This window comes from Carcharhinus amblyrhynchos, chromosome 6 (assembly GCF_965287045.1).
Source record: "Carcharhinus amblyrhynchos chromosome 6, sCarAmb.v2.hapA, whole genome shotgun sequence".
In the NCBI taxonomy this organism is placed as follows: Eukaryota; Metazoa; Chordata; class Chondrichthyes; order Carcharhiniformes; family Carcharhinidae; genus Carcharhinus; species Carcharhinus amblyrhynchos.
Genome location: NC_137329.1, coordinates 121,759,036 through 121,785,693, shown reverse-complemented (window position 1 = coordinate 121,785,693; position 26,658 = coordinate 121,759,036). Strand labels below are relative to the sequence as shown.

General features: G+C 41.5%; 1 protein-coding gene across 1 annotated transcript; it reads left to right on the top strand.

Moving 5' to 3' along the window:
- The first annotated feature begins 2,334 nt into the window (after positions 1-2,334).
- On the top strand, positions 2,335-24,692 carry krr1 (KRR1 small subunit processome component homolog). Its single transcript, XM_080191346.1, has 10 exons — positions 2,335-2,433; positions 6,250-6,425; positions 6,982-7,116; positions 7,688-7,813; positions 9,112-9,195; positions 12,567-12,623; positions 13,464-13,634; positions 18,411-18,488; positions 19,063-19,156; positions 23,732-24,692. Exons 1-10 carry the CDS (start codon positions 2,391-2,393, stop codon positions 23,854-23,856), a joined length of 1,089 nt encoding a protein of 362 aa, XP_080047472.1. The 5' UTR covers positions 2,335-2,390; the 3' UTR covers positions 23,857-24,692.
- The last annotated feature ends 1,966 nt before the right edge of the window (positions 24,693-26,658 follow it).

The window sequence follows — 26,658 nt, the reverse complement described above, 5'->3', positions numbered from 1 at the left end:
AAGCTGCTGGCCAATGTGATTGGAGAGATTTGTAGGGCAGAAGGGCTAGGTAGTATGATTTTTTTTTTGGGGGGGGGAGGTTTGCATAATGTGATGCCCCCTCCCACAAGCCCTGGAAATGGGACCCCTTCTGCACTTTTTAAAACAACCAGCCTTCTGTCTTGCCCATGTGAACTGTAACGTAGCGTGGGCAGTATGTATCTAGGTCAAGAAAAAAACCTGTACAAACTTTTCAAACCCCAACAACAAATTTGTAGCAACGCTTTATTTAGAAAATACTCCATCAAGGCTGCTACTATGGAGTGCTGCACTGTCAGATACTGTCTCTGGATTAAGCCAATAAGGACCCTTCTATCCTAGCAAATAAATGCAAAGATCCAATATCTAGCACCACCAATAGTCACTTTCTTTGGTGTAAAATTAATCCAGTTTGTGTTAAAGTTGATGAAGAATCTTTAGTTGACCAGGCCATACTGAGCTCATTAGAATCACAGTTTGATCCATCTGTTTTGTGGGTTAACTCTAAATCTTTGCAAATGTACAGTAAAATGTACAAGCTTCTAGCCAGATGGGATGCTGTTCCTCCAGTGAAACTCCTTTCAAACTGGAGGAACAGCATCTCATCTTCTGGTTAGGCTTGTTATAGCCTTCCAGTCTCAACATCAAATTCGACAACTTAAGAATTTGCTCTACCCCACTCTGACCCCTTTGTTTTCATTCTATTTTCTTTAATTTTTTTTACTGTTCGCTACCTTTTTATTTCTTGTCCTCATTATCCCCCTTCCCTTACCTTTTCTCCCCTTTTGATTTAATGATTTAAGTTGGATTTATTGTCACATGTATTAACATAGTGAAAAGTATTGTTTCTTCTGCGCTACATACCGTTCATAGAGAAGGAGAGAGTGGAGAATGTAGTGTTACAGTCATAGCTAGGGTGTAGAGAAAGATCAACTTAATGCAAGGTAGGTCCATTCAAAAGTCTGATGGCAGCAGGGAAGAAGCTGTTCTTGAGTCAGTTGGTATGTAACCTCAGACTTTCGAACCATTTCTCGATGGAAGAAGGTAGAAGAGAGAATGTCTATGGTGCGTGGGACCTTTAATTATTCTGGCTGCTTTGCCAAGGCAGTGGGAAGTGTAGACAGTCAATGGATGGGAAGCTGGTTTGCATGATGGATTGGACTACATTTGCTACCTTTGTAGTTCCATACAGCTTGATGTGGCTCCTGTTCTGCCCAAGACTGTCATACAACCAGAAACAATGCTTTCTATGGTGCAACTGTAAAACTTGATGAGAATTGTAGCTGACATGCCAAATTTCCTTAGTCTTCTGAGAAAGTAGAGGCATTGGTGGGTTTTCTTAACTATAGTGTTGGCATGGGGGGAACCAGGACAGGTTGTTGTTGATCCAGATATCTAAAAACTTGAAGCTCTCAACCTTTTCTACTTCATCCCCGTTGAGGTAGACAGGGGAATGTTCTCCTTTTGTGCTTCCTAAGGTCGATGACAATCTTCTTTGTTTTGTTGACATTGAGTCGCTTCCCCTTTTCTACATTTTACCTCTCCCATCCATTTCCACCTCCCTGCCCCCCCCCCCCCCCCCCCCATCTTCATCTGTCACAACTTACCCTCTCATTTTAGCTTCTCTGCTGTTTGGCCATTTAGTCTCTCTGTGGATTGCCATGAGCAGTCTTTTCCCCTTGTTGTTGTAGCTATTATTCATCTTTCATTCCCTCACTCTGCGGTATAAATACCTCCCACTTTCTATGCCTTTTTAGCTTTGACAAAGGGTCATCGGCCCTTGAAACGTCAGATCTGCTCCAATTTTCCAGCATTTTCTCTTTTGATTCCCTATTGCAGTAGCTGGTGGAACTTAAATTAAATTTATGAAAGGTAGAATTGTAAACGTTCTCAGTGACATTGTAAAAAGCCACTCGATTCACTGCCGTCCCTACCTACTCCACAGCAATGTGGCTATTTTCCTAACAATATCTGAAATGTACCAGTAAATCACTCAGTTCCTGGGCAATAAATGCTGGTCCAGCCTGCCTCTGCTCTCCAGTCTTACCCCATCAATAAAAGTTCTTCTGAAATTATAGAAGAATTCATGCGAACAACTTAACCCTGCAGCATCAGGACGAGGGATATTGGCTGCTCACCAGCCGTGAACTTAGGGGAGGGAGTTGCGCGTTGCACCGGACGGAAGTGGGTTGGGGGAGAGAGTTGCGCATTGCACCGGGCGGAAGTGGGTTGGGGAGGAAGCAGCGCGTTGCACCGGCGGAAGTGGGTTGGGGAAGGAGTAGCGCGTTGCACCGGCGGAAGTGGGTTGGGGAAGGAGTAGCGCGTTGCACCGGCGGAAGTGGATTGGGGAGGGAATTGTGCGTTGCGTCAGGATGGGAGAAGATTCCGGGAGAAAGAAACGGAGTAAAAATGAAGGTAAAAGATGGGAACGGGGGATTTCCCGGATCTTTTCAGATGGAGATAGTTCCTGCCCTATGATCTCATGGAAGTGAAGAATATTTTGACTTTATTATTGTCACATGTATTAACATACAGTGAAAGGTATTGTCTCCTGCACGCTGTACAGAGAAAACATGTTCATAGAGAAGGAAAGGAGAGGGTGCAGAATGTAATGATACAGTCGTTACTAGGGTGTAGAGAAAGAGCAACTTAATGCGAGGTAGGTCCATTCAAAAGTCCGACAGCAGCAGGGAAGAAGCTGTTTTTGAGTCGGTTGGTACGTGACCTCAGACTTTTGAATCTTTTTCCTGACGGAAGACGGTGGAAGCGAGAATGGCCGGGGTGCGTGGGGTCCTTAATTATGCTGGCTGCCTTGCCGAAGCAGCGGGAAGTGTAGACAGAGTCGGTGGGTGAGAGGCTGGTTTGAATGATGGCGAAGGCTTTGTTCATGACCTTTAAACTTGTAGATCCTTGCAGTCTTGGGCAGAGCAGGAGCAGTACCAAGCTGTGATACAACCAGAAAGAATGCTTTCTATGGTGCATCTGTAAAACTTGATGAGAGTTGTAGCTGACATGCCAACTTTCCTTCATCTTCTGAGAAAGTAGAGGCGTTGGTCGGCTTTCTTAACTACAGTATCAGCATGCGGAGGATCAGAACAGGTTGTTGGTAATCTGGACACCTAAAAACTTGAAGCTCTCGACCATTTCTTCTTTGTCCCCGTTGATGTAAACAGGGGCATGTTGTCCTTTACACTTCCTGAAGTCAATGACAATCTCCTTCGTTTTATTGACATTGATGGAGAGATTATTGTCACTGCACCAGTTCGCCAGTTTCGCTATCTCATTCCTATACTTTGTCTCGTGGTGTCGTCAGCAACTTTGAAAATCGAATTGGAGGGGAATTTGGCCACAGTTATAGGTGTAAAAGGAGTGTAGTAGGGGGCTGAGAACACAGCCTTGTGAGGAAGCAGTCCAGAATTATAAATATTTAATTAAAAATATGTTATAGTTTACTTTGTAGTCAGTAGCTCATTGAATAAACATCTCCATCGCTTCTGACTAAACTGCAATCTGACCGTTTACGTAAGACCACACTCCTTTTACAATTAGTGTACACCTTTAAAGAATAGTTACAAAGGAGATCTTTGGGAAACGCTGCTGGAAGACGCTCACATGGAGGGCAGAAGAAACGTTACGAAGACTCACTCAAAGCCTCCCTGAAGTCGCTTGACATAGACACAACCACCTGGGAAATGCTGGCACAAAACCGCCTGACCCGGCGCTGCCTCATCCACAAGGGCTGACAAGCTTACAAAACAAGGTGCACTGCTGAAGCACAACTTACGCGTGAGCTGCGCAAGTCCAGAGCCACCAGCGCAACAACTACAGTGCCTACACAAGTCTGTCCAATATGTGCCAGGACATTCCGTGCCCGAGTTGGCCTGATCAATCATCTTCGGACACACCACATCCAGCCTCAAAATGACTAATGGTGTCAAAGTCCTCATCAACGACGATGGGTGAACAACAAAGGAGATCATTCGGCCTCCACAACATAAATCAAGAAGTACATTTCAGTTCCTAACTTGCCAGCTGCATAAAAACTTTTTCACCGTGTTGCCATTAGTTCTTTCTCAATCACTTTAAATATTTCACCAATGGGAACAGTTTCTCTGTCTACTCAGTCCAGACTCCTGAAGGTTTTAAACGCCTCTGTCAAATCTCCTTTAATCTTCTCTAAGGAGAGCAACCCCAGCTTCTCTGATCTGTCTTATAACTGAAATCCCTGCAACCATTCTCAAAACTTTTCTGTAACCCCTCTAAAGACTTCACATCCTTTCTGAAATGCAGTGCTCAGAGCTGAACATAATACTCCAATTGAAGTGGAACAAGAGTTCTACAAATGTTCAAATTAACTTCACCAAAGATCGTGCAAACCAACCCGTGACAAGCCTCCCCGTGAACATTGCCTATTATCATCCTGATAACTCCCTTGCTGTTGTACTCAATCCCTCTACAAAGCCCAGGATCCAATTTACCTCAACAGCCCCCTTCAGTGTTTTCTGCATGTATAACCCCAGCTCCTCCTGCTTCTGCACTCCCTTTAGAATTGTATCCTTTGCTTTATAATATCTCTCCTCCTGACCAAAATTTACCACTTCATGCTTCACTACATTAAATTTACTCTGCCACTTGTCTGCCTATTCCACCAGCCTGACTTTGTCCATTTGCAGTTTAACACATTCCTGCGTGCAGTCCGCAATTCTTTGCAAGTTTTGTGTCATCTGCAGATTTTGACATTGTGTGCTGTACACCCAAGTCTGTGTTATTGATACAGACCAAGAAAAGCAGTGGTCCTGATGCTGACTCCTGGGGAAGCCCATCTTATACCTTCCTTCAGTTTGAGAAACGACCATTCACTGCCACTCTCTCTTCCTGTTAGCACAGCTGCGTCCCAGTGCCAGGGACCCAAATGCGATTCCTGGCTTGGGTCACTGTGTGGAGACTGCATGTTCTCCCCATGTCTGCCTGGGTTTCCTCTGGGTGCTCCAGTCTGAAAGACATGCTGGTTAGGTGCAGTGGCCATGCTAAATTCTCCCTCAGTGTACCCGAACAGGCGCTTGAGTGTGGCAACTAGGGATTTTCACAGTAACTTAACATTACAGTGTTAATATAAGCCTACTTGTGAAACTAATAAATAAACTTTTAAAAAACTTTAAACATATACACTGATAATGTCCTGTAGATTTCTTTTCATTTGATTTAAATTATTCTTAATAAATATTGGTCTGTGTTTGGATAAGTTGGCCAGGAGACTTGTTCTGAATTGAGAGGGCTGTCTGACCTTTTCTCCAGATGTTGAGGAGCTACCACTCTCTTTGTGCTCGTCCAAGTGTCAACCCTGTGTCTCGGGTAAGATCAGCTGAACATCTGCCAGATACACTGCAAACCACTGGTTATTCTACTTCAGAGATTTAACTTTGTGTGAAATGTTAAAACAAATACTGCTTCAGATTTAACTTTAAAAAACTTGCCTTATTCAATTTTGTCATGTGAGTGCACCTTTAAGAAAGTTTTTTTTAAATCGTGCAGCTTACAGCATCAGTGTTGTCATTGCGGGTGGAGCTAAGCTGTGGCAGTCAGGTGATTGGGGTTTTTTCCTTTGTGTTTTGAGTTTCGTTTTGGGGGCATTTTTTTTTTTGGAAGCAGTTTGGCAGCAAATTAAGAAGCAATCTCGCCATCTCTCTCTATTCTTCTCTTTAAGAAGCTGTGTTTTGAGAAACAGATCCGACTAAAGCCTCTTCTGAGTTTCTTCACAAAGGATTGTCAGCATTCAACTCAGGAGGCCGGATTCCTGTAACAAGTGGGCAGTAGCCTATGCTGTATTGTGTTTATTTGGAGGATTTTGTGTATTGGATATGGATTTTGGTGTGAACACTTAGAGATATTTCCTTCAGAGTTATTCATTATTGTGTTTCTTGTTTGTAGTTGTTAAAATTCTTGCTAATTATCTTACTGTTCATGTCAACAATATTCTTAATTAAACTTTGTTTTTGATAAAAGCTCATGGATCAGTTGAATCACACCTGGCGTGAAACCTCTCATGCCCGTCCCAGCCAAACTCAACGTAAACCGAGCTTCACAGAACACCTTGAAGTGTCCAACCGGACTTGTAACAATTTTTATTTGCCCAAAATGTTGTCCAGAATGCCAGTGCAAATGTCGAATGTGTGCAAAAAGCGTATGTGTGCAATTTGCGGTTGCTAATCTGTGGGTTTGTGTTTACTGTAGTAAATGAAGCTGAACTGCTGACGGTACCAGAAGGATGGAAGGAAGAACCATTCACCAAATCAGACAACATTCATGGCCTGTTGGAGGAGAGCAGTTTTGCCACTCTCTTCCCCAAATACAGAGAGGCTTACCTGAAAGAATGTTGGCCTTTGGTTCAGGAAGCTCTGAAAGACCATGTAAGTGCCTTAATCCTCCACTTGTATAACTGATGTTATAAGATTTGGATCTCCTCTTCACATCGTGTAACATTTTGAATTGACAGGTTATACACTTGTGTTTGAGATTTTTTTAATATCCACTGTTCATTTCTTCAGATGCTGGAAATCTGAAGTAAAACCAGTAAATACTCAGGCCAGGCAGTGTCTGTGGAGACAGGAACAGAGTTAACCTTAACGGAGTTTGATTTATTATTGACACGTGTTAACATGCAGTGAGAAGTATTGTTTTTTGCTCGCTATACAAAACGTACCATCCATAGAGAAGGAAAGGAGAGAGCACAGAATGTACTGTTACAGTCATAGCTAGGGTGTAGAGAAAGATCAACTTAATGCAAGGTAGGTCCATTCAAAAGTCTGATGTAGTTTTCCTCTCCGGGGCTGCTGACTGACCTGAATATTTCCAGCATATGTTTTTCTATATGATAGTGATTAATCTGAAATAAATCATACATTTCAATGAGCAAAATATTTGTATTTGCTGGATTGCATGATTGGAATCTTTTGTCTTGTTTAGTACATCACAGCCACATTAGACTTGATTGAAGGCAGCATGACTGTTTCCTCCTCAAAGAAAACGTTTGATCCGTTTAGCGTCCTTAAAGCCAGGGACCTCATCAAACTACTGGCAAGAAGTGTTCCTTTTGAGCAAGTGAGTAACAACATTACTAGAGAGCACCGTTAATCAAATCATTGCTGACACAACAGGTTTTTCCTGCTGTAAGGGCCAGACACACATGATAAGAACATAAGAAATAGGAGCAGGAGTCGGCCATCTAGCCCTTCGAGCCTGCCCCGCCATTCAATAAGATCATGGCTGATCTGAAGTGGATCAGTTCCACTTTCCCGCTTTCTCCCCATAACCCTTAATCCCCTTGTCTATCAGAAACCTATCTACCCGTGACTTAAATATATTTAGCGCGGTAGTCTCCACCACTTCAATGGGTAGAGAATTCCAGAGATTCACCACCCTTTGAGTGAAGAAGTTCCTCCTCAACTCTGTAAACGATAAGGGTAATGTTTCCAACGAGCGCTCCCAGTGAGGGGAACACGCCTGACATTCGTTTTGGGGATCTGTGGAGAGACTGCCTGAATTCCCAGCGCAATCTCACAGCTCGAGTGCAAATCAACCTCGTGTCCTCCACTTATGGTTAACAGAGAGGAACGTACTGACCTGGATATTCAGTATTTTAAAGTGGAATTCTTCTTGCTTCCCACTCCAGGCTGTCCGTATTTTGCAGGATGATGTGGCGTGTGACATAATTAAGATCGACTCGTTAGTTAGGACCCGTGAGCGATTTGTGAAAAGAAGATTGAGAATTATTGGGCCAAAAGGATCGACACTTAAGGTAACTGTAATGGCAGTTCTTGAATCTTTAGAGATTGTATCTACCTGCATTCCTTTGTCTCTTTCAGTACCTTCTACACAGTTAGGATGCAAGAACTGTCCCCTAAACTGATTGCATTAACAGCAAACTGTGCAAGTTCTATGTTTACACTCAGTTTGTTTAAAAATATAGATGCGTTCTGTTTGTAACGAGGATTTATTAGCACAATAGTTTAGTATTTGGTGCCATTTGGCACAGTTAGGCTGGCAGTGGGCAATTCCCAGCCATGTTCTCCAATCACCTGGGTCTTTGAACCCCCCGGCATGGCCATCACGCCTGCTGTCTATTTGTGGAGACCAGTACTGTTTCTCACTGGGTTCTCACTGCGTCCGAGAGTCGGGAAATCCAGGAAGCGGGGGTAATCCAGCCTCAAACGGACTCTGCATATTTAAATATCTATTTAAATATTCATTTAAATGTGTTGATCTGGTTCCCGCCTTCACTGGATGGGAACCAGATTACGTCCAGGGGCAGTGGGCAGGAAAATACCAACGAGGCTTGGCACTGGCGTTGAGAGGGCTAAACTGCTCACCTGTGATTCTCTGGCCTGGCACAACTCTATCGCGTTCTGCACCAGACACAACCCAGCCTGAATATCGCAGCCATTGTTTTATAAAGCATAGAGGTTTACTGCATAGAAACAGGCCCTTCAACCCAACTTGTCCATACCATCCTTTTTTTAACCACTAAGCTAATCCCAATTGCCCACATTTGGCCCATATTCCTCTATACCCAACTTATCCATGTAAAAATGTGTAAATGCTTTTTAAAAGACAAAATTGTACCTGCCTCTACTACTACCTCTGGCAGCTCGTTCCAGACACTCACCACCCTCTGTGTGAAAAAATTGCCCCTCTGGACACTTTTGTATCTCTCCCCTCTCACCTTAAACCTATGCCCTCTAGTTTTAGACTCCTCTACCTTTGGAAAAGATACTGACTTTCTAGCTGATCTGTGCCCCTCATTATTTTATAGACCTCTATAAGATCATCCCTAAGCCTCCTACGCTCCAGGGAAAAAAGTTCCAGTCTATGCATCTTCTCCTTAAAACTCAAGCCATCAAGTCCCAGTAGCATCCTAGTAAATCTTTTCTGCAGTCTTTCTAGTTTAATAATATCCTTATGATGTAATGTTCCCAGCTTTGCGAAATATCATCTGAGTTACTGTGAGCAGTGTCACGGGAGAGAGGTGGAAATGTGTGTGCATCTGTTGTCAAATGCCTGTTAATAGATTATTGCTATTGTATCTCCCACCCACAGGCTTTGGAACTGTTGACCAACTGCTATATAATGGTGCAAGGAAATACCGTATCTGCATTAGGGCCATACTCTGGACTGAAAGAGGTGAATAAATCAGATATGTATTACTGCAGCTGATGGTAGGAATTGCAAACTCAATGAAGTGCTCAGAAATCGGGTCACAAACCAGATACTTTCCCTTACAATGCCAAATGCTGTTTATAATTTTCGTGCCTCTAACTCTTGCACTAAACTGCTTTCACTAACTATACTTGGAGCTTTTAGTCTTTTCAAGTGCAACTCTATCTGGTGTATTTGTGAATGAGTAAGGTAGTTTAGAAATTTGTAAATTCAGAAATGAGCTAAAGCCTGATTAGACTATAAGACATAGGAGCAGAATTAGGCCACTTAACCCATCAAGTCTGCCCCGCCATTCAATCATGGCTGATATTTTTCTCATCCCCATTCTCCTGCCTTTTCCCCAAACCCCTGATCCCCTTATTAATCTAGAACCTTTCTATCTCTGCCTTAAGGACGCTCAATGACCTGGCTGTCACAGCCTTTTGCGGCAAAGAGTTCACAGATTCATCACCCTCTGGCTGAAGAAATTCTTCCTTATCTCTGTTTTAAAGGACCGTCCCTTTAGCCTGAGGTTGTATCCTCTGGTTCTAGTTTTTCCTGCTAGTGGAAACATCCTCTCCACATCCACTCTATTCAGGCCTTGCAATTTCCTGTAAGTTTCAATAAGAGCCACCACCACAAACCCCCCCCCCCCCCCCCCCCCCCGGTCCTTCTAAACTCCAACGAGTACACACCCAGAGTCCACAACCGTTCTTCATAAGACAAGCTCCTCACTGCAGGGATCATTCCTGTGAACCTCCTCTGGAGCCTATCCAAGGCCAGTACATCCTTCCTTAGATATGGGGCGCAAAACTGCTCACAGTACTCCAAATGGGATTAGAACATAGTCTACTGAAGTCTGTAGTTAACAACATTTTCTAAAGCTGTGTTAGCCCTTTTCTCAGCAATAGATTCCTTCTGCTGCTCACCACAGGCGAAGATTGGAGGTAGAATTGTGGGAAAACAAAGGTGGAAAAGTAAGTGCCTTGCCTTGCTGCATTCCATGACTCAGCCTGATTGCTGTGGCTTTGCCATTGGTTTCAATGTCTGTGTACGATTGTAGTCTTTGGAACAATGTGTTAGATCTGCTGTGCCTGATTAAGTAACTTCTGAGACAGGTTTACAATCGCAAATACAGATCATGTGAAACCTGCTTTCCTTCACTTGCTTGCTGTTCTAACATGTGTTCTCTCACTTGCACACTTTTCAGTTGCTTTTATCTTTAAAGTTTATTTATTGGTGTGACAAGTAGTCTTGCATTAACACTGCGATGAAGTTACTGTGAAAATCCCCACAGGAATCGGAGTGGGGGAGGAGTAGAGCATGGCAAGGTCCGTTAACCTTGGGCGGGATTTTATGGTTTTGGGACGAGCAGGGCTATAAATCCCACACCATGTGTCAATGGCTGAACACTTAGGAAACAGTAACCTTACGTTGCAAGGTTTAGGACAATGATAGAAAATGACAATAGGCAATTCAGAGTAAAAATAATTACCTGGGGGATAGCCAATTTCAATGGGGCAAGAATGGAGCTGGGCCAGTTAGCTTGCAATGAGAGGTTGGCAGGAAAAATGGTCCAGAGACGGTTAAGGTATATCATCTTTAAAGGGAACAAACTGTAGGACAAACAAATGCAGAACTCCCTGGATAGAAGTTAAGGTAAGGGAGAAAAAGTGTGCTTCTGACAGGAGTCAGGTAGAAAATACAGGTAAGAACTAAGAGCAATACAGAAGGTTCAGAGCAGAGATGAAAAATCACGTTAGAGAAACAAATATTGGCTGCCAGCCTTTTATCTAAAGGGGAATCCCAAAGTTTCTACAGGAAAGTAAATAGTAAAAGGAAGAGTATTGTTGATTCAGGACCTTAAAGGGAAGTTACATATGGAAGCTGGCAGCATGGTAGAAATATTAAACAGATACTTTTATCCATCTTTACCAAGGAAGTAGATGCTAACCAAGACATGGCAACTGATGAGAAACCTCTGTCCCTAGAAGGATTCAAAATGGATAGGGAGAAAATATTTGTAGAATCAATACTGAAAGTTGACAAGGTACATGAGATGCACCCAAGGATATCGAAGGAAATGAGAATGGAAAGTGCAGGGGCTGTGGCTATAATCTTCCCGTCTTCTCGAGACACAGGAAAGTACCAGAGGACTGGAGAATTGCAAATGTCCTTGTTCAAAAAAGGTTGTAAGGATAGCTCCAGCAATTGCAGATCAGGAAGTTATAACATCAGTGGTGAGCTAGTAAGTTCTAGAAACAGTTGTTCGGGATATAATTAGAATACACATGGAAAAATGTGGGTTGATTAGGAAGAACTGGCATGGATTTCTAAAGGGAAAATTGTGTTTAGCTAACTTGCTGGAGTTTTTTGAAGAGGGAATGGAAGGGATCAATGAAAGTAATGCTGTTGATGTGATGTACATGGATTTTCAGAAGGCATTTGATACAATGCCACACAACAGACTTGTGAGAAAAGCTGTAGCTCCTGTAATAAAAGGGGCAGTAGCAAAGTGGATACAAAATTGGCTGAATAAGAAGAAGCAGAGAGTCATGGTCAATGGGCTGGAGGAATGTTTGATGTTCGCCAGGGGTCGGTATTGCGACCCTTGTTTGTCATGATATGTATTAATGATCTAAATCTTAGTGTGCAGGGGACAATTTCAAAGTTTGTGGATGACACAAAACTTGGAAATGTTATAAATTGTGAAGAGGACAGTATTGAACTTCAAAAGGATATGGACAAGTTGATGGAGTGGGCAGATAGAGTTCAATACAGAGAAATGTGAGGTGATGCAAAATACATTTACAAAAATGATTTTAGGGATGAGAAACTTCACTTATGAGGATAGATTGAAGAGGTTAAGACTGTTCTCCTTGGAGAGAAGAAAGCTAATAGGAGATTTACTGGAGATTTTGAAAATCATGAGGAGGACAAATGGAGAGAAACTGTTCCCACTTGTAAAAGAATCAAGAACAAGAAAGCACAGATTATAGTGATTTACCAAAGAAGCAAATGTGACATGAGAAAAAACTTTTTCACTCAGCGAATGGTTTGGGTCTGGAATGCACTGCCTGCAGTGTGGTGGAGGAAGGTTCAATTGCTGCATTTAAGAGAGCATTAGATGGTTACTTTAAATAAGAGCAATGTGCAGGGGAATGGCAGTAAATCATAATACTCAGTTGTAAAACTTCTGCAATGCGATGAGCCAGAAGGTTTCCTTTTGTACTGTGATTCTGTGATAAACATGGCCTTTTCAGTGTCACCCTTGTGAAACCAAAAAAAAGTAATTCAGTCTTTTATCACTTGATTTATGCACACATTAATCTTGAATTGGTTTTCAACTTTTCTAGGTCAGAAAAGTAGTCATCGATACGTTGAAGAACATTCATCCGATCTACAATATTAAGGTATTGTTTGAAAGAAAAATGTAAAATTTCAAGTTATGTTGCTATTAGTGTCCTTTCCATAGTGCTGACATTGTTTGTATTTTTATTTAAAACTACGCACCCTCCAGCTTTACCCCAACAAAAAATTATTTGATATTGAATTTTTTTATAAAATGAAGCGATGTCCCTGTGCATAAAGTCCAGAATCTTGTTTTTCATTTAAATGAACATTTTCATTTTCTGGGGTTCTTGTACCCCATTGAAGTTTGACATCCATTATCTTCCTTTCCCAAAAAGATATTAATTTACTTTATCCACATTGGCCTCTATTTGGTTCATATTGCTAAGCTGTATTCTCCCTCAGTTTGGTAAACTCTTTCATTCATTACTGCCAACTCATTCCTGTTCTTTCTGCCAAACAAAACAATAGTTTCCAAAGCACAACTGTTTTGGATGTTAAAGTATGAAATTTGTTGACAGGATAGGTTTAATTGAACCTAAACTGAGATTGCAGAAGGCTTGTTTTAACTAGGATAAGAACAGAAAATGTTGGAAGTACTCAGGAAATCGTGAAGAAATTTGTGGAGAGAAAAATGGTTCAAGTTGATGGCCTTTCATCAATTCTGAAGAAAGGTCTTTTACCTGCAATGTTAATTCTGTTTCTCAAAGACACTGTCTTGATGTGCTGAGCATTTTTAGCATTTTCTGATTTCCAGCTTTTACAATATTTTGCGTTGTTTTACATAGAATTTGTACAGTTTTATCTGTAGATTTGTTTATTATTAAGTGTTTCTGAGATGTTGCATTTGCATGTTTAATCTGCATGATATTCAGATGGGAAAAATTTCTTCTTTTTAAAAGAGGTTGATGATTAAACGAGAATTAGTAAAAGATGAAGAGCTTAGAAAGCAGAACTGGGAGCGGTTTCTGCCCAAGTTCAAGTTCAAGAACCTGAATAAACGCAAAGAACCAAAGAAGAAGACGATAAAGAAAGAGTACACACCTTTCCCACCACCACAACCAGAAAGCAAGGTGTGTGCTGCTTGCTTCTAATTTCTATTTTTGTAAATCTTAAAACCCAGAGCACAATGGGTAGAGTTCCTTCCTGGCAGTGTTGTGTAGTGTTTTCGTCCACTGTAAGGTATTTTGCAGGTACACTGCTAAGCTGGAATCCTTGTTTTTCTGATACCCAAATCTTTGAGATTCATTCCCAATGACTGTCTCTCCTGTCGTGAGCGGACACACCAAGATGTATCTCTGAAGAGTAAGCGGAGATGTGATGCTTGAACCACAGAATCTGCAATTGCTTTCTGCATTAGCCTACTGGAAATTAAAAGCCCAGATGTTGGGTTCAGAAGAGAATTGGCCATTCAGAAGCCTGCCCACCTACATTAAATAGTAGCTTGAATGAGGTTTTGTGTGGCTATAGCCACCTATACAACGCGCCCATTTTAAGGAGCTTAACATATGATCTGAGGAGAGTTTAAAATTCTTTAGAATTGGGACAGACTGAAACCATCTATCCTGTGATCAAGAGGGTAGGAGAGTGGGGCAAATTTATGAGAAGTAAAACAGGGCAAGGTGGCACAGTGGTTTGCACTGCTGCCTCACAGCGACAGGGACCCTGGATTCAATTCCTAGCTTGGATCACTGTATGGAGTTTACGTGTTCTCCCCGTGTTTGCGTGGGTTTCCTCTGGGTGCTCCAGTTTCTCCCACGCTCCAGAGATGAGTGGGCTAGGTGGATTGGACATGCTAGATTGCTTCTTAGTGTCAGGGGGAATAGCTAAGATTCTGGATAGTTCCTGAAAAAATAGGGTTGTTGAAGTGGGAGACTTTAATTTCCCTGGTATAGGCTGGAAAGTGCTTAGGGCTGGCGGTCTGGACGGGGAGGAATTTCTAAAATGTGTACTGGGAGGTTCTTTGGAACAGTATGTAGATAGCCCAACTAGAGAGGGGGCTATACTGGACCTAATTCTGGAAAATGAGCCCAGTCAGGTCATCAAAGTTTCAGTAGGGGAGCATGTGGCAAATAGTGACCATAATTCTGTTAACTTTAGGATAGTAATGGACAAGGATGAGTGTTGTCTTACGGGTAGGGTGCTAATTTGGGGGAAGGCTAACTATAGCCAGATTAGGCAGGAATTGATGGCCGTTGATTGGGAGAGGCTGTTCGAGGGTAAGTCCACGTCTGGCATGTGGGAGTCTTTTAAGGAACAGTTGTTAAGGCTGCAGGACAGGCATGTGCCTATGAAAAGGAAGAGTAGTAAAGGTAGGATTTGAGAGCGTGGATAACCAGGGAAATTGAGGATCTGATCAAAAAGAAAAGAGAGGCGTATGTTAGGTCCAGGCAACTGAAAACAGATGGGGCTCTGGAGGAATACAGAGAGAGTAGGAAAGAACTCAAAAGGGGAGTTAGAAAGGCAAAAAGAGGTCACAAAATGTTCTTGGCAGGCAGGATTAAGGAGAATCCTAAGGCATTTTATTCATATGTTAGGAACAAAAGAGTTGTCAGAGAAAAAAATCGGACATCTCAGGGACAAAAGAGGGGAATTATGCTTAGAACCCAAGGGAATAGGGGAGATCCTAAATGAATACTTTGCATCAGTATTCACAAAGGAGAGGGACATGTTGACTGGGAGTGTCTCAGAGGGAGGTGCTGACCTGTTAGAATCTCCATTACAAGGGAGAAAGTGTTAGGTTTTTTAGGGAACATTAAAACTGACAAATCCCCAGGGCTTGATGGCATCTATCCTAGACTGCTCAGGGAGACACGAGCCTATCCTAGACTGCTCAGGGAGACAAGAGATGAAGTTGCTGGGCCTCTGACAGAAATCTTTGTCTCTTCACTGGACACAGATGAGGTCCCTGAGGATTGGAGGATACCGTTATTTAAGAAGGGTAGCAGGGATAACCCGGGTAATTATAGGCCGGTGAGCTTGACGTCCATGGTAGGGAAGTTGTTGGAGAGGATTCTTAGAGATAGGATGTACGTGCATTTAGAATGGAACAATCTCATTAGTGACAGACAGCATGGCTTTGTAAGAGGGAGGTCGTGCCTTACAAATTTGGTGGAGGTTTTTGAGGTGGTGACAAAAACAGTTGACAAAGGAAGGGCCGTGGATGTCGTCTATATGGATTTCAGTAAGGCGTTTGACAAAGTCCCTCATGGCAGGTTGGTGAAAAAGGTTAAAGCTCATGGGATACAAGGAGAGGTGGCTAGATGGGTAGAGAACTGGCTTGGCCACAGGAGACAGAGGGTAGCAGTCGAAGGGTCTTTTTCCGGCTGGAAGTCTGTGACCAGTGGTGTTCCGCAGGGCTCTGTACTGGGACCTCTGCTATTTGTGATATATATAAATGATCTGGAAGAAGGTGTAACTGGTGTTATCAGCAAGTTTGCGGATGACAGGAAGATGGCTGGACTTGCGGATAGCTATGAACATTGTCGAACAGTACAGCAGGATATAGATAGGCTGGAAAATTAGGCAGAGAAATGGCAGATGGAATTTAATCCAGATAAATGCGAGGTGATACATTTGGAAGAACTAATGTGGGGGGGAGCTATACAGTAAATGGCAGGGCCATCAAGAGTATAGAAACACAGAGGGACCTAGATGTGCAAGTCCACAAATCCCTGAAGGTGGCAGCACAAGTGGAGAAGGTGGTGAAGAAGGCATATGGTATGCTTGCCTTTATAGGAAGGGGTATAGAGTATAAAAGCTGGAGTCTGATGTTGCAGCTGTATAGAATGCTGGTTAGGCCACATTTGGAGCACTGTGTCCAGTTCTGGTCGCCGCACTACCAGAAGGACATGGAGGCTTTAGATAGAATGCAGAGAAGGTTTACCAGGATGTTGCCTGGAATGTACTGCGGCGACCAGAACTGGACACAGTGCTCCAAATGTGGCCTAACCAGCATTCTATACAGTTGCAACATCAGACTCCAGCTTTTATACTCTATACCCCCATCCTATAAAGGCAAGCATACCATATGCCTTCTTCACCACCTTCTCCGCCTGTGCTGCCACCTTCAGGGATTTGTGGACTTGCACATCTAGGTCCCTCTGTGTTTCTATACTCTTGATTGCCCTGCCATTTACTGTATAGCTCCCCCCCACATTAGTTCTTCCAAATGTATCACCTCGCATTTATCTGGATTAGCTATGAGGAGAGATTGGGTAGACTGGGGTTGTTCTCCCTGGAAAGACGGAGAATGAGGGGAGCCCTGTTAGAGGTGTACAAAACTATGAAGGGTATAGATAGGGTGAATAGTGGGAAGTTTTTTCCCAGGTCGGAGGTGACGAACACAAGGGGTTACGGGCTCAAGGTGAGAGGAGCAAGGTATAACTCCGATATCAGAGGGACGTTTTTTACGCAGAGGGTGCGGGGGGCCTGGAATGCACTGCCAAGCAGGGTGGTGGAGGCAGACATGCTGGCATCATTTAAGAATTACCTGAATAGTCACATCAGCAGCCTGGAAATGGAGGGATTCAAACGAATGGTCTAGTTGGACCAAGGAGCAGCGCAGGCTTGGAGGGCCGAAGGGCCTGTTTCCTGTTCTTTGTTCTTTGTAAATGTATGGGGATAGGGCCTGGATGGGATTGTGGTCAGTGCAGACTCAATGGGCCAAGTGGCCGCCTTCTGCACCGTAGGCTTCTATGAAGGTGTTTTTTTTTTGAAAATACTGATTCAGTATTTCAGATATTTTATCTGGAATTCTGATTCAGTATTTCAGATAAGTTACTGAAATGTAGAATTTGATCCCGCAAAGTGCTGGTACAGGTCTTGGGATCCCACGCAATGAAAAGAAAATTTGACTTATTCGACCATTAGAAGAGTTACTCTGACCATTAAGACATTTAAAACCAAATCTGTGAGAGTATTAAATGAGAGTACTAAACCAGAGTTAGTGATCAGAACAAGACTATGTTCACATTTAGGGAGAAGTTATTGAAGGAATGGGATTCCAGAATTCTTACCAGTGCTTTGGTAAATACTGATATTTTTCTAATTTCTCCCAGTGTCTTGGGAGAGTATTGGAGATTCCCTTTTCAGAGAAATTCAGACGTTGGTGGATTTATTAGTTAAGAAAGATGATCTGAATTTATGTAGTCACACGGTTAGGTTCAGGATCTACTGCCTTGAGATATTTGTAGAAGTATTTTACACAGAATATCCTTTATTAACAAAATAATTACCTAGCACATGTAAATATATTAAACCTGCATGTGATAGTATTTTTAAAGTGAGATTTTTGCTGTGTTTGTATAGAATTTAAATACCCTTTTTAAATGTACCTCAACATCGCCACCTGGCTTCAGAAGTGATCATCACTGTGTTCCTCTGATGGTCTCCCCACCTATCCACATAAGCGTATCCCAATTTTTTTATACCTTCTCCAGCTCCACGTGACGCCCCCTCACCTGCTGTCCATTCCTTTATGATCACTTGTGCCTCGCCCCCCCCCCCATTGACAGCAGAACTTTCAGCTGCCAAGTGATGTGAGTTGGAATTCCTCAACCCCTTTCTGGTCCATTAAAATCCTTCTTGAAAAGCTACCGCAGTGACCACACCTTTGGTAGACTGACCCACTGTCTTCTTTCACTCTGTCAATTTTTCGGATATATCTATTGCAAAATGTTTTACTATGTTAAAAGCCTTTGTATAGCTGCAGGCTTTGGCGCGGCTTTGTGGACAAGCACGTTTAAAATTGATGTTATTTTTAAGACCTAATTATTGTAGTAAGGGCTTGCGGAGTATTGCTGTGCTGTTAGGATTATTATTAATTGTTTGTTAAATTCATCATTTAGGTGGATCAGGAACTGGCCACTGGTGAATACTTCCTCAGAGAGAAAGACAGGAAGAAACAAAAATTAAATGAAACAAAGGTGGGTCTTGAATGTGTAATTGTTACAGATGGATAAAGTAAAAGCTTATACAATCTGTATTCGGATGTCATCTGTGGCTCAGTTGACATTCAGCACTCTTGCCAAAGTCCAGTCCCATTCCAGAGGGTTGAGCCTAAAATTCAAAGCTGACAATCCCAATGCAGTACTGTGGGAGTGTGATACTGTTAGAGGTGCCATCATTCAGATGAAATATATACTGAAGACCATCTGTCCCCTTAAGGAGACTTAAAAGATCTCATGACAATTTCAAAAGAAGAGCAAGGGAGTTCTCCCCATTCTCCTGGCTAATATTTATCCCTCAGTCAACATGACAAAACAGTTCAAATTGGCTGCCACAAATCCCGAAACAAGTGCTTACACTTCATAAAGCTTTTCATTGTCTGAAAAGCATTTTTGAGACATCTGGTGATCACAAAAGGGGCTTTATAAATACAATTTTTAATTGTGTAAATTATAAATTTGTCTTCAGTTTAGCAACCAGGGTTCTGCAGAACTTCTAGATCAGATGACTTTTTTTACAAATTCACACTCTTTTGTATATACATCTCTTTAGAAAAGAGAAGCAGAGGTAACAGCCAGACGAAAGGAAGAAAGAAATAAAGCTTTTATTCCTCCAGAAGAGAAGCCTGTGTTGAAAGTGAAAAAAGGTAACTGATTTCCTTGCTTGTTTTCTACAATTGCGTGAGTTAATAAATTCCTTCTGCTCCTATTTCATATCACAGAATCCACTTTTAACTCCTTATAGGAGAATCCTGATTTCTATGTACTATGTAAGTAACCTTTTCCAGTGTAGCTTGCATTTGTGCTGTGACAATATCGAGGTGAAGACAGAAATCTTAAAATGAATACAGCTCTTACTTAACCTGTCCAGGTTTGTGTATGGAATCATAGAATCCTACAGTGCAGGAGGAGGCCTTTTGGCCCATCGAGTCTACACCAACCACAATCCCACCCAGATCTGATTCCCATAACCCCATGCATTTACCCTAGTTAGTCCCCCTGACACTAAGGGGCAATTTAGTATGGCCAATCCACCTAACCCACACATCTTTGGACTGTTGGAGGACGCGGGGACAATGTGTAAACTCCACACAGTCACCTGGGGCCGGAATCAAATCCGGGTCCCTGGCACTGTGAGACAGCACTGCTAACCACTGTGCCACCATGCTGCCCCTACATTCTGGAGTTGCATAGAAACATAAGAAAGTTACTATGCAGAAAGAGGCCATTCAGCCCACCGTGTCTGTGCCAGCCGAAAAGAGAGAAAAGTAACCACTCATTGTAATCACGTTTCTCACCACTTGGTTTGCAGCCTCGCAGGTTCCAGATCCAGGTACCTTGTAATTGAGTTGAGAAGTTCAGCCCCAACCATCAACTTAGGCTGTGAATCCCAGACACCCACCATCCTCTGAATGAAAGGTTTTACCTCATGTCCCCTCTAATACTTCTATCAGTCACCTTAAATCTATGCCCCTGGTAATTGACTCCATTGGCATAGGGGAAACGGCTTTTTTCTGTCTAGGCTCTTCGTAATTTTGTACACCTCAATTAGGTCACCCCATAACCTCTAAAATAAAGGCCAAATATGATGGAAATGCTTGAAATCTGAAATAAAAACAGAAAATGTTGAATAAACCCAACAGGTATGGCAACACAGAATCTTTACAGTGCAGAAGGAGACCATTAGGCCCATCAAGCCTACACCTACAACAATCCCACCCAGGTCCTATCCCGGTAACCTGGACTGTGGGAGGAAACCCAGGGGGAGAATGTGCAAATTCCACACCAACAGTGACCTGACGCCAGAATTGAACCCAGGTCCCTGACACTGTGAGGCAACAGTGCTAACCACTGTGCCACTGTCTTCTGTGGAGAGAGAAACAGAGTTAGTGTTTCAAAATTCATATGATTGCACACATGCTGAGTTTATCCAGCAGTTTCTGTTTTTGTTATCTCTGAGCTGCATCTGCTGTAAGGAAGTCAACCCTAACCTATCCAATCCCTCCCTACAGCTGCAATTTTCAAGCCCTGTCAATATTCTTGTGTCTCCTTTGTGTTCTCTCCCGAGCAATTATTTCCTTCCTGTGATGCAGTGACCAAACTCCACAAAATTCTAGCTATAGTCTAACCAGCATTTACAGTTCCATCATTACATCCTTTTATTTGTAAAATCAGTTCCTTGCTCAATAAAGGAACACATTCCATATGCTTTCATGACCACCTATCCTGCCAGCTTCAAGGATCTGTGGACATGAACACTGAAGTCTCTCGCTCCCTCAGTCTTGCTTAATATCTTCCTGTTTGAGTATCCCTTTGCTTTGTTTGCCCTCCCCAAATGCATTACCTTACACTTTTCCATTTGTCATTTCTCTCCCCAATAAGTCAGACCATTAATATCATTCTGGAATCGACAGCTGCTGTCTGCAACATCAACTAGTTGTCAATTTTTGTGTCATCTGCAAATTTCCCAGTCATGCCACCCACATTTAATTCTAAATCATTAATGTATTACCACAAATGAGCGCCAATATGAGCCCTGTGGAATAGCACTGGAAACTATCTTCCATTCACAAAAACATCCATCGACCATTACCCTTTGTTTCCTGTCTAATTTTGGATCCAATCTTTCCCAGTCTCCCATGAGATTTCAATACTCTGACCAGTCTGCTGTGTGGGACCTTGTTAAATGCCTTACTGAAATCCATGTAGACAATTTCCACATTGGTCCTTCTTGTTAATTCTTCCAAAAATTCTGTTATTAGTAAGACATGATCTGGGGGATTGAATATAAAAGTAGGGAGGTCTTGCTGCAGCTGTATAGGGCATTGGTGAGGCCGCAGCTGGAGTACTGTGTGCAGTTTTGGGCGCCGCACCTGCGCAAGGATATTTTGGCCTTGGAGGGAGTGCAGAGGAGGTTTACTAGGCTGATACCGGAGTTGAGGGGGTTGAGCTATGAGGAGAGGCTGAATAAACTAGGCTTGTACTCGTTAGAGTTTAGAAGAATGAGGGGAGATCTCATTGAGACGTATAAGATGATGAATGGGATGGATAGGATAGAGGTGGAAAGACTCTTCACGCTCAAAAAAGACAGTAGGACTAGGGGGCACAGCCTCAAGATAAAGGGGGGGCAGTTCAGAACGGAGTTGAGGAGGAACTTCTTCACTCAAAGGGTGGTGAATCTCTGGAATTCTCTGCCCGTTGAAGTGGTGGAGGCTGCCTCGCTAAATATTTTTAAGAAGCGGGTTGATGGGTTTTTGATAAGAGAGGGGATTAAGGGTTATGGGGAGAGGGCGGGAAAGTGGAACTGAGCCACGACAGATCAGCCATGATCTTATTGAATGGCGGGGCAGGCTCGAAGGGCCAGATGGCCTACTCCTGCTCCTATTTCTTATGTTCTTATGTTCTTATGTTCCTATAACAAAACATTGCTGATTTTCCATGATTAATCCCATCTCTCAGAATTGTTTCCAATAATTTGCCCACCACTGAAATCAGAATGACCAGTATCGTTTTCTAACCTATCCTTCTGACCCTTCTTAAATAATGGTACAATATTTGCAGACCTCCAAACCTCTAAGACCTCACTCATGTCTAATGATGATTGGAAAGTGATCCTTAGAGCATCCTTTATATCATCCCTGGCTTCCTTTTAACAGTTTGTTCCTGCTGATTCATCCATCTTCAAGGATGCAACCTCTAATGTGCTCCATTTTTTTGATGAGGTTTTACTCATCCTTCCTAATTTCCTTTCAATTAGCATTCAATTTTTCTAATTCTTCTGTGGGATTTTTTTGTTTGCATAAAAGGACAATATAAATGAATGTTGTCCTTTTTAAAACTTATTTATGGTATTTGGGCACTATTGGCTAGACCAGCATTTATTGCCTATCTCTAAATGCCCTTAAGAAGGAGGTGATGAACTACCTTCTTGTACTGCTGCAGTTCCTGTACTGTTAGGGATGGAAATCCATGATTTTGACCCAGCGATAGTGAAGGAATGTTGATGTAAGTGTTAGAGCGACACAGTGGTTAGCGCTGCTACCTCACAGCACCAGGAACCCGGGTTCGATTCCCAGCATGGGTCACTGTCTGTGCGGAGTCTGCACAATCTCCTCGTGTCTGCATGAGTTTCCTCCAGGTGCTGTGGTATTCTCCCACAATCCAAAAGATGTTCTAAGTGGATTGGTTGCGCTAAATTCTCCTTCAGTGTATCCGAATAGGCACTAGAGTCTGGTGTCTAGAGGATTTTGATTACAGTAACTTGATTACAGTGTTAATGTAAGCCTAATTGTGACACTAATAAATAAACTTAAATATATTTCCAAGTCAAGATGATAAGTGACTGGAGGGGAACTTCAAGGTGGTGATGTTCCCAGGTATCAGCTGCCCATCTGGATTGTAGCATTCATGGCTTTGGAACGTGTTGATGAATTCTTGAAGTGCATTTTTAGATGGTGCACACTGCTGCAACTATTTGTAGGTGGTAGAGGGGAGTTAAATGACCTCCAGCCACCACAGTTATCTTCTTTTGTACTCATGGAGGGTTATCCCCGTTTCCCATTGAGTCTAGTTTTGCTCCAATTTTCTCAATGGCTGTGTTGATGTGTTTCCTTTAAATTTGTAAAATTTATAAGTCTGTTATACCCAACTGTATATTCTGGTCTTCTACATAATATTTAATTGCTAAGAACATTGAGATGGTGTAGCTAAGTCCATATAGTGATGCATCGTGAATAAAACCTACAAGTTTGGTGGTTTGCCTCAGGAAGAAACTTGCCAAAACCCAAGTAATTCAAGAAGGTCCACCTGCACCCTCGGACAGTGACTGTGCTGCCTTGCACAATGAATAAATAAAAACTGTTAGCATCACTCTTGGTAAAGGTGGCTTATGAGATTGCTGTATTCATTGGGAGGGATGGTGTTGATGAATGTAATGTTCTCCCCTATGCTGGTGATTTCCTGCCATGTGACAATTTGGACCATTTCTCAGTGAATGAGAATATAATGCCAAGCAGTTTTAGGAACCTAGCTAAGCACTGTTACGTGGGAATTTAATGTGTTTTGAAGATTTTTCTGGTGGCAAATGAACAAAATAATTAGGATCTTGTTATTCACATGCATGATTTTGTTGGTTGTTTTGACCAGTGTTTTAATTTGGTCAGTGAAGCTTACAATAAGCAGATTTTCACGTCTGTACTAAAAATAATTTTGCTTCCTTTTAGCTGCAGAAGCAAAAATTAATATTCAGGTTCTTAAAGAAAAAGTGAAAACGGCCAAGAAGAAGAAACTGGGAGCCCCAGCGGCAGAGGAAATTGCTCAGAAAATTGCTCAAAAGAAAAAGAAATAATTTATTTTTGCAGTTCTTCCATGATGCTTTTGATGAGCGTAGTTAAGTTGTTGGGAATTATCCAATTTATGTTATCCAGTCGTTCTCATTGAAGCTGTTGCCTTATTTTCCCTTCCTTAGATAATGTTAAATACAAATGGTCAATAAGTTCCTCTTTTCTGCCAATGCCACAGGAGGCAACAGAGCAAAGCAGTTGATAACTAAGGATGGAACTTGTTCTAGTGCACTCAAAACAGTTCATAATTCCTCAGTCATCTTCTAGCTTAATATGGCTCATATCATTAGGAGCAAGTTCTGGTTCATGAAAATGGACACAAAGCTTTGATTTTTTTTACTGGTTGACAGTATAGGTGGGGGAAAGAAAATCCACTGCAAAACATTAGCAGCTTTGAACTGATAATGGTGATGAGTAAAATCTTCTGCAAGGACACTCCTGTTGGACTATGTCACTTGCCTTTAAATGTTACTGACTGGGTACACTGCTGTCAGAAACTTGCATATAAATTGAAATGCATGGGTTATGAGATTGTCTAGATTTCAAACGTAGCAAATTTGAGTTCCGTGTACTTTATCTAATTTGTTTCCACAGAAATAGAATGCAATCTGCTGAGGTGAAAACAGTATTTTTCCTTAATCCATTGGTGTTAGAAACACAGTGTTTTATGGATTTCAGGACCGTGAAAAGTGTGTTTTTAAAGTTGAACTATTCAGTATACATTATATACAGAACTATGCAGTGCAATGTACTGAGATCATTCCATTATGTACTACAGGCCTGTGTCATATAATATCTAAAATTATTTTGTGACTGTTCATTAAATGTTTGGGTGCAACAATGTTTTAGAGTATGTAATTTGCGTTGCTTTTAATTTCCTCCTCCTTGGTTATGTCATCATGGTGAATTTGCTATGCAAGAAAAGCTGAAGATTGACTATCCTATCAATTCAAGCACTACAGCTGGTGCAGAGAAGAGCTCAAAAAGTCACTCATAAATGTTAAGGTGTCAGAACAAATATGGGAGAAGCTAAGTGTTTTAGATTTGAAAGGAAACTTTTTTTAATCTAATGATTTTATAGGGTCACATTTTATGCTTAAGCATGTAGGGGGAAAAACTAAACTATGAATTGTACAATGGGACACTGCTTCAAACTAATAAAAGGTCAATTTAAAACCACAGGAATTCTCAGGACTTGATAAATGTAGAGGATGTGAAAATCTCAATCATTTAAGAACTGAATGAAAGTTGCAGTGAAGTTACTTCAGGATATTTCATTATTAACATGGAATCATAGCAGATACATGTAACTATTAAACTAATGTTGGAATATAGAAAGAAAGACGTGCTGTTGAAACTCTTGTTTTGTACTCATCAGGAAACACAACCCCAAATTTCAAAGGGACCAACGACTTATACTGCATGAGAAAATGGTGCTGATTGGTTAACAAGTTGATAAATTGGTCAAGGCATTGCTCTGGTAAAAAGCACCAGGGAACTATTATCCCCCATTAATTCAAAAAATACACAATGCCCTTTTGGCTATGGATGAAAAGTCCTTGTGTATGAATATTTGTAGCTTCTAGCAAGTGTAAGTGAGCCCTATCGCAAGCTAGACTGATAAAATTAATAATTAGCATGCAAATTAGTATTTGTATTGACAATATTAGAAACCACTGCTTGACTATACAATTAGGAAAGTCTTCCCTTCCATTTCAAAATTGTTTTTGAGGACACTACCTGAGCCAGCATTGGTCACCAAGATATGACAAGAGTCTGCAAGGTTAGCTTTTAAAATAGCATCAACCCATCGTGCTAATACAAGTTCATGTAGAATGTATCAGAGTAGAAAATCAGTAATTAGGCAGTGTGGTGGGGAGCACGTTATCAAGCATTCTGTTTAATGTTTTCCTTAAATTGAGATTTAAAGCAGAGTTAAATTAAAATTATGTCTAGAAGTGTTTGGTAAATTTCCAAACGAAATTTCATAAGGTTGTGGTTCCAGGAATTAATGGCTGTTAGCAACTGGTTTGAAAACTGAGACCATCATATCAGTTATTACTGTTTAAGAGTTGTAGTGTGGGTAAGTGATTAGTGGAGTTCTATAAAAATATAAAACAAAAGTAAAATATTGCAAATGCTGGAAATCTGAAAGCAGAACAGAAAATGCTGGCAGCACTCCAAGGTCAGACAGCATCTGAGGAGGAAAACAAAACTGATGTTACAGAAAACGTGAGAGATTAATGCTTTATGCAAATAGAGTCAAAAAATAAACCAATCGGAAAGGTCTGGTGGAGTGGAAAGTAGGAGAGGGATGATTAATTTGCATGCTTAAAAATACACTGAAAAACAGTCCAAGGGTATCAGTCTGATTGCATAATGGCTTACTTTCACTTGCTAGAAGCTACATATATTCATAGGTGGGAACTTTTCATCCGCAGCCAAAAAAAGTGGTAATTAGCAAATATGGAAATAAAAGCCACAGAGATCCAGTGGAAGAAATATTTTAAGAGAATTAGGATATACAATTGAATCCTTTGCTAATGTTGTGTTAAAACTTTGACATAAACTTTTAGCCAACACAACAAGTATTTTATTAACAACTATATGAAGCTACATTTTACAATGACATACATTTGTGAATCACAAGCAAAAGTTAATTCTGGAAAATATCCTGACTTGTATGCAGATTCCAAAAGCAGAAAATTGTTTCCATAAATAAACAATTTTTTTATAATGCTGTACAAAATACTTTAAAACACAGTAAATTTCAATCATAAGTACTTTAGATGGAGGGTTAATTTTAA

What these genes read in the sequence shown, in the direction of transcription:
- krr1 (XM_080191346.1), top strand. Translation starts at nt 2,391, where the DNA reads ATGGGAGAAGATTCCGGGAGAAAGAAACGGAGTAAAAATGAAG. An exon ending in CATACTCTGGACTGAAAGAG is followed by an intron (nt 9,196 to 12,566) that starts GTGAATAAATCA and finishes CAACTTTTCTAG; the next exon opens with GTCAGAAAAGTAGTCATCGA. An exon ending in ATCCGATCTACAATATTAAG is followed by an intron (nt 12,624 to 13,463) that starts GTATTGTTTGAA and finishes TCTTTTTAAAAG; the next exon opens with AGGTTGATGATTAAACGAGA.